Below are 17,615 nucleotides of genomic sequence, written 5' to 3'. Positions count from 1 at the left end.
ATCGGGTCGAGCCTCGCTTCGACACTGCCACTCCTCCCAACCCCTGGCCTATGCTATGTCCCTTCTTCCTGCCTCACCTGCCAATCAGAAGCTTCCTCCTGTCAGGAAGAAGGGAGGAAGCTTCCGATTGGCCTGCACAGGGGCAGGAAGAATGGAGGAGGCTTGCCATTGGCCCGCGGGGGCAGGGAATGGGGAAGTACAATCGGGGCAGTGGGACACCGGAGCCGCGACAAACCTGCCGGTGCTTGGCGACACACTGGTGTGTCGTGACACACCTGTTGAGAATCGCTGCTTTAACCTAAATCCTGACTGCTTCTCATACCTGTGTCTCTGGGGAGACCAGTCCCAGTTATTTATAGATTCTTCCTGCGAGACATCACTGTCTTATCCGTACCGTGCACTCTGTTCAGATAACCGGCAAGGGAGGGAGGGGGAGGTATAATAAGAAAACTCACACAGGACTTTGCCTGTTTTCCTTTATTGTCAAGTAATCGATTGTTTTCATTCGACTTTGTCACAGTTGGAACCTATTTGCAGTCATTTGTTCTGTATTTCTCTGTGGTGTTTGATAAAATTTAAATTACAAAAAAAAAAAAAAAAGAGCCAGTGCCATAGGGGAGGACGTGCATGAGAAGTTAGCGGACCTTCCATACAAAGGGGACAACCTTTTCAGAGATAAGCTGTGGGAGATGGTCTTGCAGCTGAACCAGCAGAACGTGGCGGTTTTGTCCTTGGCCTCCCTATCGGAACAATCTGCGTCCACACGGAGGTAATATTCCACCTATCGCAAAGCCAGCTTCCAAAAGTGCCCGTACCTTTATACCCGCCTTACAGGGCAACCACATTGCAGCAAGTTCAGCAGCCGCAGCAGAGGAGCAGGACCAGGGGCTAACGATGCCAACAGTCAGCCCCCACCCAAAAACCCCCGCAAAGGTTTTGAGTCTGGCGAGGCCACCCCTCCCACTCCCAGTAGGGGACAGTATAGCACAGTTCCTCCACTCCTGGTCTGTGATAACATCCGATCGCTGGGTTCTGGACATTGTTCTCAGGGGTTACCAATTCAGTTTCAAGCAGATGCCACTGCTTCCCCGTCTCACTGCCTTTCATCGGCCTCAACAGCGAGCATATCTCCTGCGAACAGAGTTGACCACACTACTGGTCCAACAAGCCATACAAGTAGTTCCAGCACACCAAAGGAACAAGGGGTTTTATTCCCCATACTTCCTCATTCCCAAAAAGGTGGGGGCCTCCGCCCAATCCTGGACTTGAGGGCGCTCAACAAATTCCTCCGCAGAGAGAAATTCAAAATGACATCCCTAAAGTCCATCCTTCCCTTCCTACAACCCGACAATTGGATGGGCTCACTAGACGTCAGGGATGCCTACTCCCACATTCCGATGCAATGTTCCTCCGAGAGGTACCTGTGCTTCCAATCCAGTGGGCAGTACAAGGTGCTCCCCTTTGGCCTGTCCTCTGCCCTGAGAGTATTCCAAGTGCCTAGCAGTAGCGGTGGTCCACCTCTGACAAAAAGGGGTTCAACTATTTCCCTACCTGGACGATTGGTTGTTGGTAGCTCCAACCAAACCAACCCTCAGGTTGCCCCTTCAAAGCACAACCGATTGCTTGCAGGTGCTAGGATTCATAATCAACTACGAGAAGTCCAGCCTCAAACCGACTCAAGTTCTACAATTCATCGGAGCAAGAATAGATACCACAAGACAGAAAGCTTTCCTGCCCGAAGACAGGGCAGAGACCCTCAGCACCCTGGCAAGTCAATTACAGGCCTGTGTGAGACCTCAGCACACCTGATCCTGACCCTCCTTGGGCAATATATATAGTCCCACACACACGACTTCTCATGCGTTGCCTGCAATGGGGCCTAAAGAGTCAGTGGAAGCAGTTCCTTCAACTATTATTGGACACAGTACTCCTCACCTGATCCATGAGAAAGGACATAACCTGGTGGTGGGCCCCAGCAACACTAACGGTGGGGGCCCCGTTCCGAACTCCGGCACACGAACTAATTCTCACCACCGATGCCTCCCACGGGGGTGGGGAACCCACCTTGACTGCCTACAGAGGCAGGATTTGTGGTTGGCGGTATATCGCGCTCATCAGATAAAGCTATTAGAACTGCGGGTGATTCAAAATGCCCTCCTCAGTGTGTGCGAAAAAAAATATATGTGCACAACTGTAGGAAAACCTGTGCGCTCTATAAAATCAGGCCATGAGTGATCTCATTCTGCCATCACATAAGGTGACTTCAGGGATGGGCTGAGCTAGTCCTGGTTTTCCTCCATTGTGCTCTGTTGTTTTTAAATACAAGCAGGACCAGCTCAGCTTGCCCCTTCTGATATGGAGCTGTCTGCTCCCCATAACTTCACAGTAAGAGCAGCAGGAATACATTTGTGGGCTAGGGGAAATCCAACAACAGGGGCTGTCCCTAATCTTTCTGGGTGAGGAGGCAATAGTTAATGGGTTTGTGTTTTGTTTTTCACAGAAAATTTTTTCAGACTTTCTAACCATTGAGATGCTCTTCCATGCAAAAGCACTTGAGATATACTCCTGCACATTCCAGAATTTGGAAGAATACAGTGTCGATAAAGATCTGGAGGTAGGTTGGACAATCTCATCTTTCACTGGGCAAATATCCATGAGCAATAGCTTTTGAGGTATTTCAAGGTCACTGATGCCTTCAGGAAGTTGGATCATCTTTTTCTTCTATATATATATATAGAGGAGAGCAGTGAATAAAGCTCCAGTGGCTCGTAGGACTCACATAGTCCCTTACCTAAATAAGTGGGGCTCATTCCACAAGGGCTCAAGCTACTTCTTGAGCAGAATTAGGGTTAGTATCTCCTTTGGAGATCTGTAGGGCAGCAGTTTGGTCTTCATTCCATAGCTTTTCTAAGCATTACCGATAGATGTCAGGGTCAGAGGACGTTTCATTTACCTCCAAGGTGTCGAGAGCAGGTTGGGCAGCACGAGATTGCATGACAATCTTTAAAAAGAAACTCAAAGGATATTTGTTTGGAGTCTAAAATGATCGATATGTATTTGCATTAGTTACTTTTTTGTAGCTTTTTAATGAGACTGCAGACAGGTCCCCTGACGGTATTAATTGTCAGCTGTTCTACCTGGCTCTTAATACTGAAATCAGCAGATAGCTATTTGTTACAAGCATGTTTTAATGTATTTATGCATGTTTTATGATATAACCCACCTAGATTTATAGATAGTGTGGGATAAATTTTATTTAGGAAAGAGGCACTGAAGGATTTTCACATGGTTAGGAGATGTTCTAGGTAGCAACAGGTCATTCTAGATTGCAGTATAAGTAATATAACACCTGACAAGGGTTTGAATACATTCTTCAATTGCCACTTCCTAAAGTAATCTGTTATACTTAAAATATTCTGAGGCAAAAATATCATATTGTACTTTTGAGGAAAAAAAATAAACATTTAACCTCCCTTTTGCAGTATGTCCAACTATCCGAGTTGACATTTCTGTTAGCCTACAGCACACAGTTATGTCAACAAACATTTCCAAGGTTGCCCTGCCATTGGTGAATGCCTCAAGATCTTCTGACTGAGCATCAAAAGGATTTCAGCACCTGGTCACATGGTACTGACACACCATGATGCTTGATTAATGCCAGTTCTTCTTTGTTCCTTGTTATGCATGCCAAAATGCCAGATATGTTTGTGTGTTGAGTCGCAGCACCAGCCCAGCAAGAGCTCCACTCATGCCCACCTACTGGGTCTGTATCTTCAGCGCCTCAGAGGGGTCGGCGTCCCTTTGACTACAGTTCTGTTTTTTAATCTTGACAGGATTTTAGATCAAAGATACATATCAGTCAGGGAAACCGTGATGCAAGACCGATCCAGGCCACCAACCCATCCTCGACCATTCCATGGTCTATGACCAGTAAGGTGAGAGAGATGCTGTAGAAATCCTAGTACCCTGGCCTCTGTGGGCTTGCTGCACTACTCCGAGCAACTGTAAACCAAAACTCACACAGAAACCGAACAGCCTGAATGACTCACTAGCAATGACATGACCACATTAATGTCACATTACTGTTGTAAAAGAAAACCATCCTCCCTGTGTTGTATGTAATGTGTCAGAAATTCCTACAGCAATGACTAATATCCAACCTGTATCAATTCAACATTTAACTTTAAATCCATTATTTTTTTTAATTCTTTGAGCAGCTGGCCTTTAATTCTTCTGAATCCTTAAGAGAAACCATTTCAGCATCCATTGCATTGCTTCGTGCTATAAGTGTAATATCATTTCTGATAACACACAGGCCGATACAGTACAGTGCTCTCCGGTAGAGCGCACTGTTAGCCCAGGTTTAGCCACGCATTTTCGATGCGCTAGCTTTACCCCTTATACAGTAAGGGGTAATAGTGCGTCGAAAACGCACGGCAACCCCCCCGAAACTAATAGCACCCGCAACATGCAAATGCATGTTGCGGGTGCTATTAGTTATTCCCGCGCGATCCAGAAAGCAAAATGTGCAGCGAAGCCGCACATTTTACTTTCAGAAATTAATGCCTGCCCAAAGGCAGGCGCTAATTTCTGTCAGCGCCTGGGAAGTGTACAGAAAAGCAGAAAAAACTGCTTTTCTGTGCACCCTCCGATTTAATATCATAGCGATATTAAGTCGGAGGCCCCAAAATTAAAAAAAAAAATTTTAATTAAAAAAAATAATTAAAATCAGCCCGGAAGACGGTCACTCAATTATGCCGGTGTCCGTTTTCCGAACCCGTGGAGAACCGACGCCAGCAAAATTGAGCGTCGGCTGTCAAACCCGCTGACAGCTGCCGCTCCTTTCAAAAAGGAGGCGCTAGGGGCGCGCTAGTGTCCCTAGCGCCTCTTTTTACTGCGGGCCCTCATTTAAATACTGGATCGTGCGCCCAGGAGAGTGGCCTGGGCGCGCGTTGGGAGAGCGGGCACTCGCCTCGAAGCGCCGGCTCTCCCGCCGATTTTACTGTATCGGCCTGACAGAATGGACTGAGCGCTTTGTCTGATTCTTCTCTTGAAATCTCTTTGTGCAAGATTATCCATCTCTACCGGGGTTTATGCTCCATCGATATAGTTCTCATGATAATCAATGTACACAAGCCTCCTTACCTTCGTTACGGTGATGGCCCCATGAGGAAACCATTCTCTGTGTATGGGAAACAGCGTTTAGTAAATGAGGCCCTTACTATGCTGCTTTATTCAGGGCACTTAATAATACTTGCCGTGTGCATAGCACATATTGAGCACAGCTTCCTTTCTATAGGAAGGTTTTATTTCCTGCTGAACATCTCTAAGACACTCTGAGGGTGCAACCTCTTGTCTTATGGCACAACCAAGGTATGCAAGTATCCTCCAGACTTAGTGTCTGATTGATAGGTGATCCATGTTCTGCAAGCCCTGCATATCAGTCTGTCATGCTTTGCCTTCCAGAGCAACCAGAGCACACTTTCACGGCACAGGCAAAACAACAGAGAGAGTGAGGAAGAAGAGACTGAAGAGGAAGAGGATATCAATAGTGCAATGTATGCTCGGATTCGGAGATAATGGGAGAGAGACCAGTGTTTCCAGTGAGCCGGTGTGAGGCAATGTCACAAGCTGAGGAGCTCCAGATGTTAGCCTTATTTGCAGCTCAGGAATTTTAGAGACTAGCAGCCTATATATATATATATATATATTACAAATGATTACTTTAAATCCAGAAGAAGGGGGATCTCCACAACATTGTTTATGCTATGGTTTCCCTCCTCATTGAGCCATGTACACTGTTGCCTTTCTTTTTATAACTAATGGACCAAGGTAGCCTGGATTTCTGTGACTTTGCTTAAAGATTAAAAGAGAGGAGTCAGAAAAAACAAATGGCTCCAGATCTTTGAGGACAGGCTGAACCAATGCTGGTTTTATCCTGTTGTACCAATGAATTAGTACTCCTGTGTGTCTTAGATAAACTACAGCTACAGCACTCGGCTTGCACCAGTGCAAACCCAGGACTGGCTGAGCCTGCATCATCTAGTAACCTTATAAAAATGCAAGGCTGAGCAGTGCAGTGTTGGTGTTCATAGACGCAATTAACTGACCTTCTCTGTACAAAATGTAGCCAATGGGACATTCATCCCAAGATGTTTCTAAAATTAATTCCCTCTGTGTCACATTGCCAGATGATGGTAGGTCATAAGGGACACAAAGAACCAGTTCTGGATTTAGCGTTATAAAACATTTTGTTTTGTGACACCAGAATCACAAGTTCCTACATGCAGTAGAGCAAAGCAAGACTGGCTCAGCCTGCACTTTATAACTTGTAACCATTAGTTAACTTTACTCAGGAGTAAGACGATGGCATCAACATGTGTATATATAATATTAGAACTGCTGAGCACAAAATCTTGCTGTTACAAGCAAATTACATGAAGGAGAAAAGTTTGAATTGTAAACCTTTAATCATCCACCAGCAAAGGCATTCTCGGTGAGGAATTCCTCCAAAATTGAAAGGAACTGTGTTCCTGGAAAACTTAATCTATTTGGCTACTTGCAGTGACTACCTGAATACTTCTGAGGAAGCCAGGAAACACCCAGAAAGTTGGATCTATGTAGAAGGGACCATCCCAGTCATTGTAGAGCACATAATATGGGTTTGTGTAATTTAGTCAAGCACTAGCTCGTTTTCAAAGTTGACCGCCAACATATTCCACTTCCTGCACTGAGTGCACACAGTGAATGTAGGAGAACAATCATTCTTGGTTCTTCTTCACATTACTTAGAACACACTTGCCCCTGTGCATTCCTTCCTATTAAATCAGCAAACACATACACACCTGGAAATATGGTTTTTTTACATTGACTGAATTACGAATGCTGTGTATATTTCTCATTTTTAGTCTTTTTGATGTATGGGCTTAATAACCCCAGTGTTTTAAATATTGTACTATTCTCGACCATGACTGTACTGCTGTCATTTTGCTTTGTTTTTAGGAAGTGCAATAAATATTTGCTTTCTTCCATAGAAAATTCTTTAGTGATATGTTGCAGGGTTTCCCACAGAGGGCTTCTGAGGGTCCCAAGTCTACCACTGGACCTCTGTATTCACCCAACGAGGGCAAACCTAGCACTAGTCATCAGGGTGGCAGCACTCTTCCTTGGTTGAATGGCAGGAGGCAAAGCTGGGGAAGCTCCCTGAGCAAGGGGTGCCTGACAGTGCCAGTCAGGCACAGCTGAAAAGTTGTTGGGTGCCAACCTCCTAAAAAAGATCATTCGTGTTCAGAAGGCTCCCCGGGCTGCAGCAGAGTTGGGCTTGAGCGTGGACTCATGTGAAGAATTAGCAATTAAGAAGTAGTCTTCCCTACCTTTATGCCAGTGAATGTCAACAAAGATCTCCCTATCCAGGAGCGCTCTGACCTGCCAGAAATAGCTGTGTGCTGGGCCGCTGTGAGGCACACGGCTCCTGGGCTGGGCCAGAAATGACAAAGCATGTGTGTGTGTGTGTCCCTAATAACTTTTGTGTTTATTGATGGGGGTGGGGATGACATGAGGATGTTTGGATACCCACATCCTTTTAGTTCTAGGTGGAACTTCTTGTATTTGACTGCTTTAGACCTGTGGGGGAGAACATTAACTCATCAGGCTTTGATTGGCTAGGCTGAGGGACAGTGAATGCTATAAATTGATGAGAGACTGCCCGAAAGGCTTTTATTTATATGCATTTTTAATTAAAAAGTATAGAGGATAAACATATAAAAATGATATTGTAAACAAATTAGTAAATGAAATGATCCTCAAACAGTGACGTGTCAATTACAGCACAATTAAACAGCAGTAATACAAAACCAAATCCGCTACGTAACACTTTGTGTGACCGTGACTCCAGCTCCACCCTTGCTGCCCTGCTGGCTCGTAGATTTATCTTGGGTGCACGTTTTACAAATTAAAACCTTGCTCCTGCTTCAGGGAGCGATATGGCCAAAACCTTTTTGCATCACAGATAAATAGTGTGAAGCCCTACGCAAGCGTGGCTCCATGTCTGCCAGCAGCACGGCACGCAGCATGCACTTAGGAAAAAGCTTCTGTCTGTTTTTGGCTTAAGGTTATGTTCAGACTCTGTACAGTCCCAGGGCCTTGGTTCAGAGAGGACATCGCCCCGGAAGAAACCTTGAGTGAATAATTCCCATCATCTCATCAGTCACCGAAGTGGCTTTCGCGTCCCTTCTGCTGTGGCACTGCATTCTGCACCTGCTCTGTACCAATCTGAGGAATGCAGGCTCTTAAATAAGAAACTGCTCTCCCACCATTGTCTCCGCAGACAGGTTTTTTCTTCCGATTGCCTGGCGCAGTGTTTCCAGACACTGTAAAGAAAAGCTCAGGTTAATCAGTCAGCAAGATAGAGAGGGAAGGGGATAAATGATACCATGCAAGTTCTCTATGTAGGCTTCACGTGTTTTATATTATTTCACAATGTGAATGGAAATCGGTTTTAATGCCACAGTAAAGTCCACTAACAAAGCCATACCCAGCCATAGAAAAAGTGCACTTGGAGAATGTAGTTGTGGCTGCTCCCTCTCTCCCAACCACAGCTGCATCAGTCAAAGAAGCACAGGCTAAATGCTGCTCTCTCACCGTCTGTCCCAACTTCTGAGCGAAGTTAGGCGGCAACCTCATGTGCTCGATCAAAATATGAAGAGACGCAGGAAATCGGCTGGCGTTGGATAGCATCCTGCTCAGGCCCCCAGGGGCTGGGTCAGTCAGCAAAGCCTCAAGAGTTGGGGGATATGCCCAGCACAGGGCAGAGCACATGCTCCCACCGAACTTTACCTTTTGAATTATGTAGGTAATGATTGCCGCCAGCACAAAGTTCTGAGTGCCCAGATCAACAACCGAGAACAGCAGGGTATCAAAGAGGAGCAGGACCAGCTCGTGGCTGTAATAGAGAGTGCGAGCAAACAGGGCTCCATCATCTGAAAGGAGAAAGAAGCTGCATGGAGAACTGCACACATGGACCAAGGAGCCTACTTTAAAATGTGTAAGTTTAAAGAAATGCTCACAGTGTTCATATGTGAATACCCCATTATGGGTGTTGGTGCCCTCCACCCCTTTTATGTTACAAGTTTTTAATTCAATAAAACTTCATCTCATGGGGACCTGAAGCCCTGGCGCCATCAGCACCTACCATTATAAAAAATGGACTTGTCTACAGGCTGCTGAAATTCCATATCCAAGATCCGCTCCAAAAAGAGCTTGTCCTTCACCATGTAATCCATATCTTTATAAACCTGGATGAGAAGCAAGGACACGTGTCAGCTCACCGGAGAGAAGATCACACGATAGGACTGGGGACATTCATTGCCAGAGGATGTGGTTATGGCAGTTAGTGTCGCTGGGTTTAAAAAAGGTTTGGATAAGTTCCTAGAGCAGAAGTCCATAAACTGCTATTAATCAATAAGGATTAGTAGCCTAGGATCTATTCATTTAATGTTTGGGTACTTGTGACTTAGTTGACCACTGTTGGACACAGGATACTGGGCTTGATGGACACTTGGTCTGACCCAGTATGGCATATGTTATGTTCTTATGAAATATCTGTAGACACTCAGTAAGAAGCCGATGCCACCTATGGATTCTGAAACATTTAAGATGGTGACTTGTAGCCAAGACAGTCTGTGTCCCAGGAATCTTGGGGATGCCTCCTACTCACTAAATATGTTCATGGGCAGGGGACAGAAGACTGTCAACAGACATCTAACCAAAGGGGACAACATGTTTTTGGAGGGTTTTACCCTTTCAATTTGCTATTCATTCTGCCTAAGTGAGTGTGTCTGTACCTGCAGGCAGCACAGCGCAAGTCTCTGCCTCACTGTATCTTAAGACACGCAGAAAGCTGATTGGTTGATGTATTCCTGATACCGTATTTTATAAAACTCCCTGCCCCGTGGAGCTTACAATCTAGATAAGTCATACTGACAAGACAAATCTGTCAGACATTTTACTCCTTAGAGTGAATGTGGTTAAAATAAGCATTTCCTAGCGTGTAGCCAGATGGAGTCAGGACCAGTGGGTTATATGCTCTCCTGCTAGCAGATGGAGACGGAGTCAGGTTTCACAGCTGACATCACCTTAGATACAGCCCTGCAGTGACCTCAGCCCTCCAGTGTCTCTCCGTCTCCTAGCAGATGTGGACATGCTTTCCCTACACCAGCACTGGTGGTGCAGCGGGATTCCAGTACTCGTTAGAAGAGGAAAATTTACTTTTAAATTGGAGAAAGATTGAGCCCCGCTCTCCTGCGGTGATACCTTAAGTTCCCTCCCCCAGTTGAGAATTCCTGAGGTAATTTCTGAGATCCCTCAGAGGTTTGCCTTGGTCCGGTTTGGAAAAGTCATTAAACCATTATTAAGACGGAGTTGCAGAAATCCACTTCTTATCCCTGGGATAAGCAGCTTGGACTCTCTCTACCCCTTGAGATCCTGTGACCTGGATTGGCCACTGTTGGAAACAAGATGCTGGGCTTGACGGACTCTCGCTCTGACCCTGTATGGCGAGTCTAATGTTCTTACTGTAGAGTGAATGTGTGGGGGAGGGAAAGTACAGGAGTGGGGGGGGGGCACTCTTTCCTCATTGCACTTTGTCAGCCCCCTTACTCTGTGTACCCCCTACTCTTTTCCTCGCTCCTACACGCTCTCTACACGTCCCCCTCTCTCCTCTATCCCCTTTTGTCTCTTTTCCTTCCCCTCCCTGTAGTGCAGGGGTGGCCAACTCCAGTCTTTGAGAGCCAAGAACATGCTAGGTTTCAGGATATCCACAACGAATATGCACGAGATAAATCTGTACACAATGGAGGCAGTGCATGCAGATCTATCTCGTGCATATTCCTTGTGGATATCCTGAAAACCGGACCCGTTTGTGGCTCTCGAGGACTGCAGTTGGCCACCCCCTGCTCTAGTTGGACTGCAGTTGGCCACCCACATGACCTGTTGTGTGCACATTGCTGGAGTTTCACGGTTGTGTTTGCTGGCTCCTTGTCTGCCGCTGGAGTGACTTGTCTGGTGTTGCGAAGCCGCTGGAGCATGGCATTCCCCTCCAGTCCATGCAGGTTCCTGCTGCTGGGGCCTGGCCTCGCAGCATAGCCTTTCCCAGATCCATGCATGCACTGGTGTGTGCACAGAAATCTGGAGCCCCTAAGATTTTCATAATACAGAAATTGAAACTAAAGAGATACATATATGAGGATCAAAAGCCCTCCACAAGTTTTCTCACGTGTTCTATGAAAGATGCGAGGAAGAGATTGAAGGTGTAGTAGGTCTTTATTCTCTGCTCCAGCAGGGGGTCTTCCACCAGCCGGGATTTCTGCCTTTTAGGCATCTGCAAATAGAAGAGGAGAAAGTCTTGTGGTGGGCTGGGAATCTGGGGCAGCCGAGCTTCTATTTTGTAAAGGACAGAACATTTCCTTTTTGCACAGTTACACACTCTTCACGCTAATTCAGTTCATCTTCCACTGTGAAACCTCAGGGAATATCCAATTTAAAAACAAGCCAGACCTTTTTTTTTAGCTCTGCAGTAATGCACATGGAACAAAACATAAACCTGCAGTGAGTAGACCGCTGTGTTCATCTTACATAAACTCCCTGCAGCAGTCGGCACAATCTCCATTTTCCCCTGGCAGCCTGTATCGTCCTCTGCTCCGCTAAGGACGGGATCAGTAGCCGCACAATGGAGGAAGATGCAGGCTGCCGTCTGACCTTCAGTAACTTCGGTTTCCAGTGGAAGTCCTGCTTGGAAGCACACTTTCATTTCCTCAGGTGTTCACACAGATCCCAGCATGAAATACCTCCTGCAGTGGTCCACGGATCCTGTCATACTGCTGCCTGACTCGGTCACTGAGGAGAATTTCAAAGGTCTGAATCTCCGAACTGGGTTCCAGGCCCCGCAGGGGACACAAATTCTCCTGTTAAAAGCATGAGAAAGCCACTGTGAAATCTGTTATTACGACTGCCTATTCAAATACTTACTAAATTGTTACAAGAAAACTTGTTCCAGGCTGAACTAAAAGGAAATCAGCTTATGCGCTAGCTTCGCATCATCACATTAAGCAAATGTTGAAATATGACATAATCCAATCAGCAGCAAATGAGTGAATGTGTCTGTGGCAGGCTCGGCTGCTCTTAGGTCTCCCTGCCGCTCTTGGATCTCTAACCGGCATCCATCACAAAGCAGCTCTGACTGACTGAGCCTTCTTTGGGTCAGAGATCAGGGCCTGCAGAACTAGAAACAATGTTATGGGCCAGGCTAATAACACAGGATTTCACTAATTTATTTAGGCATTTTTATATACCGACATCCGTTTGCACATCGTATCGGTTTGATTCACTAATATTAGTGAATCCTCCTGAACCAAAGACATCCAGGTTCCCTGTAGATGTCTCGCGTGTGTAAGTCTGACCTGGTTCCACAGTCATCCAATCCTGGGATCAAGGGAGAGATACCCTGGCTGCACAAACTGGAAGTGAAATGTAGCGTGGTCACCACGCTTGCCTCCCAGCTGTAGAGCTGGAGATCACCTTCCCCACCAGGGAACGTCAGAGCCGTTTGCATCATTTGCTGCTGTCGCTGAATCTGCAAGCACACGCCTGAATGAGAGCTGGGCCCACCCTTACCCGCTCTTTCCTGAGGTGGTAGATCATGGTCTCCATGTTGACATCGGCCTGTCCATGAACGGAACGTCCGTGGATGTAGAAACCGTAACATCTGTGCATCAGGATGAAAACGGAGATCTGCAGAGACCAGGGACAGTCAGTGGGGATGTGCGCAGAGAGGATATGTGAGCTGAATGTATGTTCACAGCTCTGATAACTTACACACTCATTCCTAGGACTGAGGGTCTGCTCCTATATTTACAGCCTGAGACTTCTGTCAATCAATCCCTCTCACAATGGGGTCACTTAGGACTATTATTGTCACCTCTGCGAAGGCCTGCAATATCTCCATTTTATGAAGGGTGTTTCCCGATTCTAACTTTGTATCTTGCAAGCCGCCCTGGGCAGTATTTTCGGGGGCGGGGGTTCTAGTAAATGTAAGCAAAGAAACATGCGAGCATTTTGATAATCCACTGTACTCTCGTGAGGTGCTGTGATTAATCTGCCCTCTGGGCCATGAAGCAGTAAGGAAAGCAGCAGCATCCTCCCAAAGCAGAAATGTCTTTCTTTCTAGAAGGATGGGCCTGGAATCTGTGACGGTCTCTGCACTAGGAGAGTTGGAAGGTTTGTGCTGAACGTTGAAACCCCACTGTGGTGCAATGCCAGACATAAAAAGAAAATACTCACATTACTTACGGAGCACAGGTCTACAAACTGCTGGATTTTACCCTCTACAAATCGCTCATAAACGACAACAGTGAAGATCACCTGCAAATACACAAAGAGAGAGAGAGGTGGTTGCCAGGGTCCCAGGGCCCATTTTGTACCCAGCACTAGCAGTCATGAGGCCGGCTCCCTCGTTTGCGCAGGGAACACGCTGCCCTCACTGACTGCCGGTCACACAGCTTGGCTTTGACTTGTTATTTAAAGAGTGAAGGCCCGGGCCTGCAGCCGCTGTCACGGTAACGGAGCCCCCGTTGGATGGTTCTGGGGAGAACATTCCCCTGCGGAGCGCCAGGGCGCTGGCTGTGTGGTGCATCTGAGAAGAGGATAACGGACCCACCTGGACGGCTCCCACTGCCAGCCACATGGAGGCAGAGATCCCGAATCGAAGGATGGGGCTCCAGGGAGCCAGGTAGCTGTAAGCTGCAGGTTGCAAATCTAGATTCAAATCTCTTGCTGCAATATTCTTCAAGCCAACAACCTGGAAGTGCATATAAAGCACAATGACAAAGCCTGCAATGAATTTTTAGGGCAAGGAGAAAAGGGATATTAGCCGAACTCCAGAAAGGTCTTTTGTGTATTTTGGCTCTGATGTCTCTTGTTAGCATAGCAATGATGGCAGTCTAATTTACTGCAATTGTACAATGTATCTACTCTTTCATGACTGCAAACTGAGGGCTCAGTTGAAGAACACCAGAAAAATAAGTCAAGCAAATAAAACTTTGGGCCAAAACAACAAAGAACTGTATATTATGCTGTATGCTGCCCAGCATCCTGAGCAAACTGAGAACTGAACTTCCTTTCCATGTTCTTTGTCAATAAGTGTTAGGGATGTCCTGGGGCAGAGGAGCGTGCCAGCCCTGGCATGAGATTAGAAACAGGTTTGTGGCTGCACTGTACCTCCAGTAGCAGCAACACAGCGAAGAGCTGAAGTCCCGGGCACAGTTTCCTGAGGGTTTGGATTTCATTCCACTCGTTGGCCACCAAGAACGTTCTCCAGATGCTCACGGAAGGGCTCCCTGAAAGCAGACAAAGCAGGGATTTCCATGTTATGAAATTCATGGATCTTTGGCAGCGTGCGAGCTGTCCGCCAGTCAGGCGCCTCTCTGCCTCGGTTTGCTTCTTTGGAATTTGCAGCAGCAGAATACAATGACGCCCTGTCTTTCATACACTGAGAATCCCTTCTCCCTTGGCAGATCTAGATCTGGAACAGGTATATGTGTTTCTTAGCAACACGACTGGCCCCACCCACTTCTTCCTGTCCACTCTGCTAAGGATATATCCAGCTGCCAGCTATAGAAACTGGAGTGCTTGCAGCATTTCACTCCCTTATCCATGCCTGCTTTTCTTGTTTTCTTCTCTTCCATCCTGGGTAGCCGACCACCTAAACTCCCAGGCTTAATCCAACACCTAGCGCCACCCTCCCCCCCCCCAACCAAGGGTTCCTTTGTGCCGTAAATGAAGAGTGTCCCTTTATGTCAGGAAAAATGGATTACTTTGGCGAACAGACAATTCATTCCTTTAACAGATCTAGCCTGCTGGCTTACCGAACGTTTATATTATCATGAAGTGTTCAGAAGGCAGATGAGATTTATCATATCCTCATCATAAGAAGTGCCATGCTGGGTCAGAGCAGAATCCTGGCTCCAACAATGGCCAGTCTGGGTCATTTAGATAATTAGGGAGCTGTCTGGCTAATAATTAATGGGCTTGTCCTTGCGGAACATGTCCAAACCTTTTTTAAACCCAGCTATACTTCTGGCAGCACATTCCATGGCTTGATTTAAAATAGATAAATGTACAAGCAGGCATTTGGGGTACACAAACAAGCAGACGCAATAGCCTTTACAGGGGGCACTATTTCCTAACCCTAGCCCGGAAAAAAACCTGGGTACGTCAGTTGCTAGAAAACTGGGAACGGGTATACAAAGCTGGACAGCAGCACCATCAGCAAAGCCGCTCCCGTTGGGAACTAAACCAGGGGTAGAAGCAAGGAATGAGGATATTGTCCTTCCACAGCATAACAGCGTCTGTCAGGCCACAGTTTATGGTTCCCTTGCTCCCCCATACGAACAGGCTGACGCAATATCGGCGCATGAAAAACGGGCGGTGGTGATTGAGCACCCGCAGTCCCAACGCACGCTCGTCCACCTCTCCCGGGCGCGCGATGCAGCTGCTACACTGAAAAGGAGGCGCTGGGGGAAATGTTGCGTGCCTAGCACCTCCTTGGCTTCAGGCGCCCAGCTCCGGGGCTGGCGTTCATTTTTCAGGGTTAAAACGTGTGCAGCGGACGCATGGTTATTTTTTACATTGGAGGGTACCAGCTAACAGCCTCATCAACATGGCATTTACATATGATAAGCGCTATTAGCTACGCGCTGATCCCCTTATTGCATCAGGGGTTGGACGCGCATCCAAACCACGGGTTAACCTGTGGGCTAGCATGAGCGCAACGATATTGCATCGACCTGTAAGTAAGTAGAGCCACTAAAGGGGCTTACGTGTGTTGAGAGACTTCTTTACATTAGCAAGAAAGACATCTAAGAAGAGATGTAATTATCCCATACAAATGTATAAATGGCCCTCAGAGAGAGAGCTCAGAGGAAATCTTTTTACCCAAGCACCTACAAACAAAGCCAGTGGCCATCCTACAAGATTAACGGGTAACAGATTTCACAACTCTAAGGAGGAAGATATTTTTTTTACTCAAAAGTGGGGTTAAAGCATGGAGACTTTGTCAACAGAAGTAGTTATAGTACATCACTAAATGAACTCAAAAGTAAATCAGAGATGGGTGAGAATGTATTGTAACAACAAGCAAGGGAAAAGTGCTACTTCAGCAGTTTTGAGCTGACGACCAGATTTGGGGTCCAGAAGAATTTTTTTTTTTTTCACTGCTGCAGAATTGGCTGCATATGTGCAGAATTTATCACCTTCCTATGGATTATCATGCAGAGATGGAGCAGTCAGGTGGCCAGAGCAAGGCCAGACCTGATGGGTCTTCTTTCAACCCAACAAGTCGTGTTCTGTGGGACTTGCCTTTTCCTGCATTAAACGTTGATCTACCTTTTGGCTTTTCCCAGTCTATTAAAAAGATGGAAATTGATAATTGGATGACAAAGACATGTAGCAATTCCAGTGTCTGGAAAAAAAAAAAAAAAAAGTCAAAGGTTTATATTACATTAACATTTATTTATTTATTTAAGCATTTTATATACCGTCGTTCCAAAATAAGATCACAACGGTTCACAAAAGCGACATTCGCATTAAAGGTCCACGTAGCATCAGAACGTGTGACAGTCACATTATAAGTTAACATAACATCAAAACATGTTAGCTATATTGTTAAATAGTAATTCTTGATGGATTAGTTCCTTTAGGTAATCTTCTCCAGGTAGTCAGTGAGAACTCTTAACACTTCAAGTTTCTTGATAACTGTCAATCGTTCACCAGTCCATGTCTATGTAATTTACTACAGTTGTAAATTTTATAATAGATCATACGCTTTTTTTTTTAAAGAGCCATGTTTTCAGTTCACGTTTGAGGCTCTTTCTTTCTGTAGTGAGGCGTAACTCCTCAGGAAGAGAGTCTCATAATTTGGGGCCCGCTATAGAGAACATTCGGTCTCTTATTTGCACTAGATGAGTGTCCCGTAGTGTAGGTACTGTTAATAGTCCTTTGCTTTCTGATCTAAGTGTTCGTTGTGGTGAGTATGGTTGGAGAGTCACGTCTAATGAGCAGGATTTACTGTCATCAATTACGATGAAGATGAGGGTCAGCACTTTGTAGTGTATTCTTGCTTGTACAGGTAGACAGTGTAGGTCTATTAACAAAGGGGTGATGTGGTCAGATTTCCTTTTCCCTAACAGTAGTCTAGCAGAGGCATTTTGTAGCGGCTGTAATGGTTTTCATTGTCCTGAGGGTAGGCCTAGCCATAGTGAGTTGCAGTAATCTAAGTTTGAGAATGTAAGAGTTTGTAGAACAGTTCGGAAGTCCTGGAATGTTAGGAGAGGCTTTAACCGATGTAAGATTTGTAGCTTGGAGTATCCTGTTTTAATTAATTTGTTTATGTGCTTTCTCATTGTGATGTTCTCATCGATTTGTATTCCTAGGTCTTGTACTTGTTCAGAGGGTGTGATGAGGAAGTTACCCAGGTCTAGGGATGTGGTTTATTTACAGATTGGTTTCTCGTTAGCCAAACTATTTCAGATTTATTTTTGTTTAGTGTTAGTTTTAGCTTTTGC

At 45.9% G+C, this 17,615-nt stretch overlaps 2 protein-coding genes across 4 annotated transcripts in view; one reads left to right on the top strand and one right to left on the bottom strand.

The window, feature by feature from the left end:
- FAM92B (family with sequence similarity 92 member B) overlaps nt 1-6,264 on the top strand; it is a 47,480-nt gene extending 41,216 nt beyond the window's left edge. The window contains exons 7-9 of the mRNA XM_029608049.1: nt 2,501-2,614; nt 3,834-3,935; nt 5,467-6,264. Of these exons, the coding sequence (XP_029463909.1) occupies nt 2,501-2,614; nt 3,834-3,935; nt 5,467-5,580 (330 nt within the window). The 3' untranslated portion in view covers nt 5,581-6,264. The remainder of the gene's footprint in view (nt 1-2,500; nt 2,615-3,833; nt 3,936-5,466) is intronic.
- Nucleotides 6,265-7,700: 1,436 nt separating this feature from the next.
- The window catches only part of LOC115094942 (meckelin-like), a 53,730-nt gene continuing 43,815 nt past the window's right edge, over nt 7,701-17,615 (bottom strand). For all 3 annotated transcript variants that reach the window (XM_029608045.1, XM_029608046.1, XM_029608047.1), the window contains 10 exons: nt 16,411-16,513; nt 14,272-14,390; nt 13,712-13,852; nt 13,336-13,416; nt 12,670-12,786; nt 11,844-11,960; nt 11,273-11,377; nt 9,191-9,293; nt 8,836-8,978; nt 7,701-8,369 (listed from right to left, as the gene is read on the bottom strand). In XM_029608045.1, coding sequence (XP_029463905.1) covers nt 8,289-8,369; nt 8,836-8,978; nt 9,191-9,293; nt 11,273-11,377; nt 11,844-11,960; nt 12,670-12,786; nt 13,336-13,416; nt 13,712-13,852; nt 14,272-14,390; nt 16,411-16,513 — 1,110 coding nt within the window. In that variant the 3' untranslated portion in view covers nt 7,701-8,288. The remainder of the gene's footprint in view (nt 8,370-8,835; nt 8,979-9,190; nt 9,294-11,272; nt 11,378-11,843; nt 11,961-12,669; nt 12,787-13,335; nt 13,417-13,711; nt 13,853-14,271; nt 14,391-16,410; nt 16,514-17,615) is intronic.

This window comes from Rhinatrema bivittatum, chromosome 7 (genome assembly GCF_901001135.1).
Source record: "Rhinatrema bivittatum chromosome 7, aRhiBiv1.1, whole genome shotgun sequence".
NCBI lineage: Eukaryota > Metazoa > Chordata > Amphibia > Gymnophiona > Rhinatrematidae > Rhinatrema > Rhinatrema bivittatum.
The sequence above is the reverse complement of the archived record's forward strand: the minus strand, read 5'-3'. Positions and strand labels throughout refer to the sequence as shown.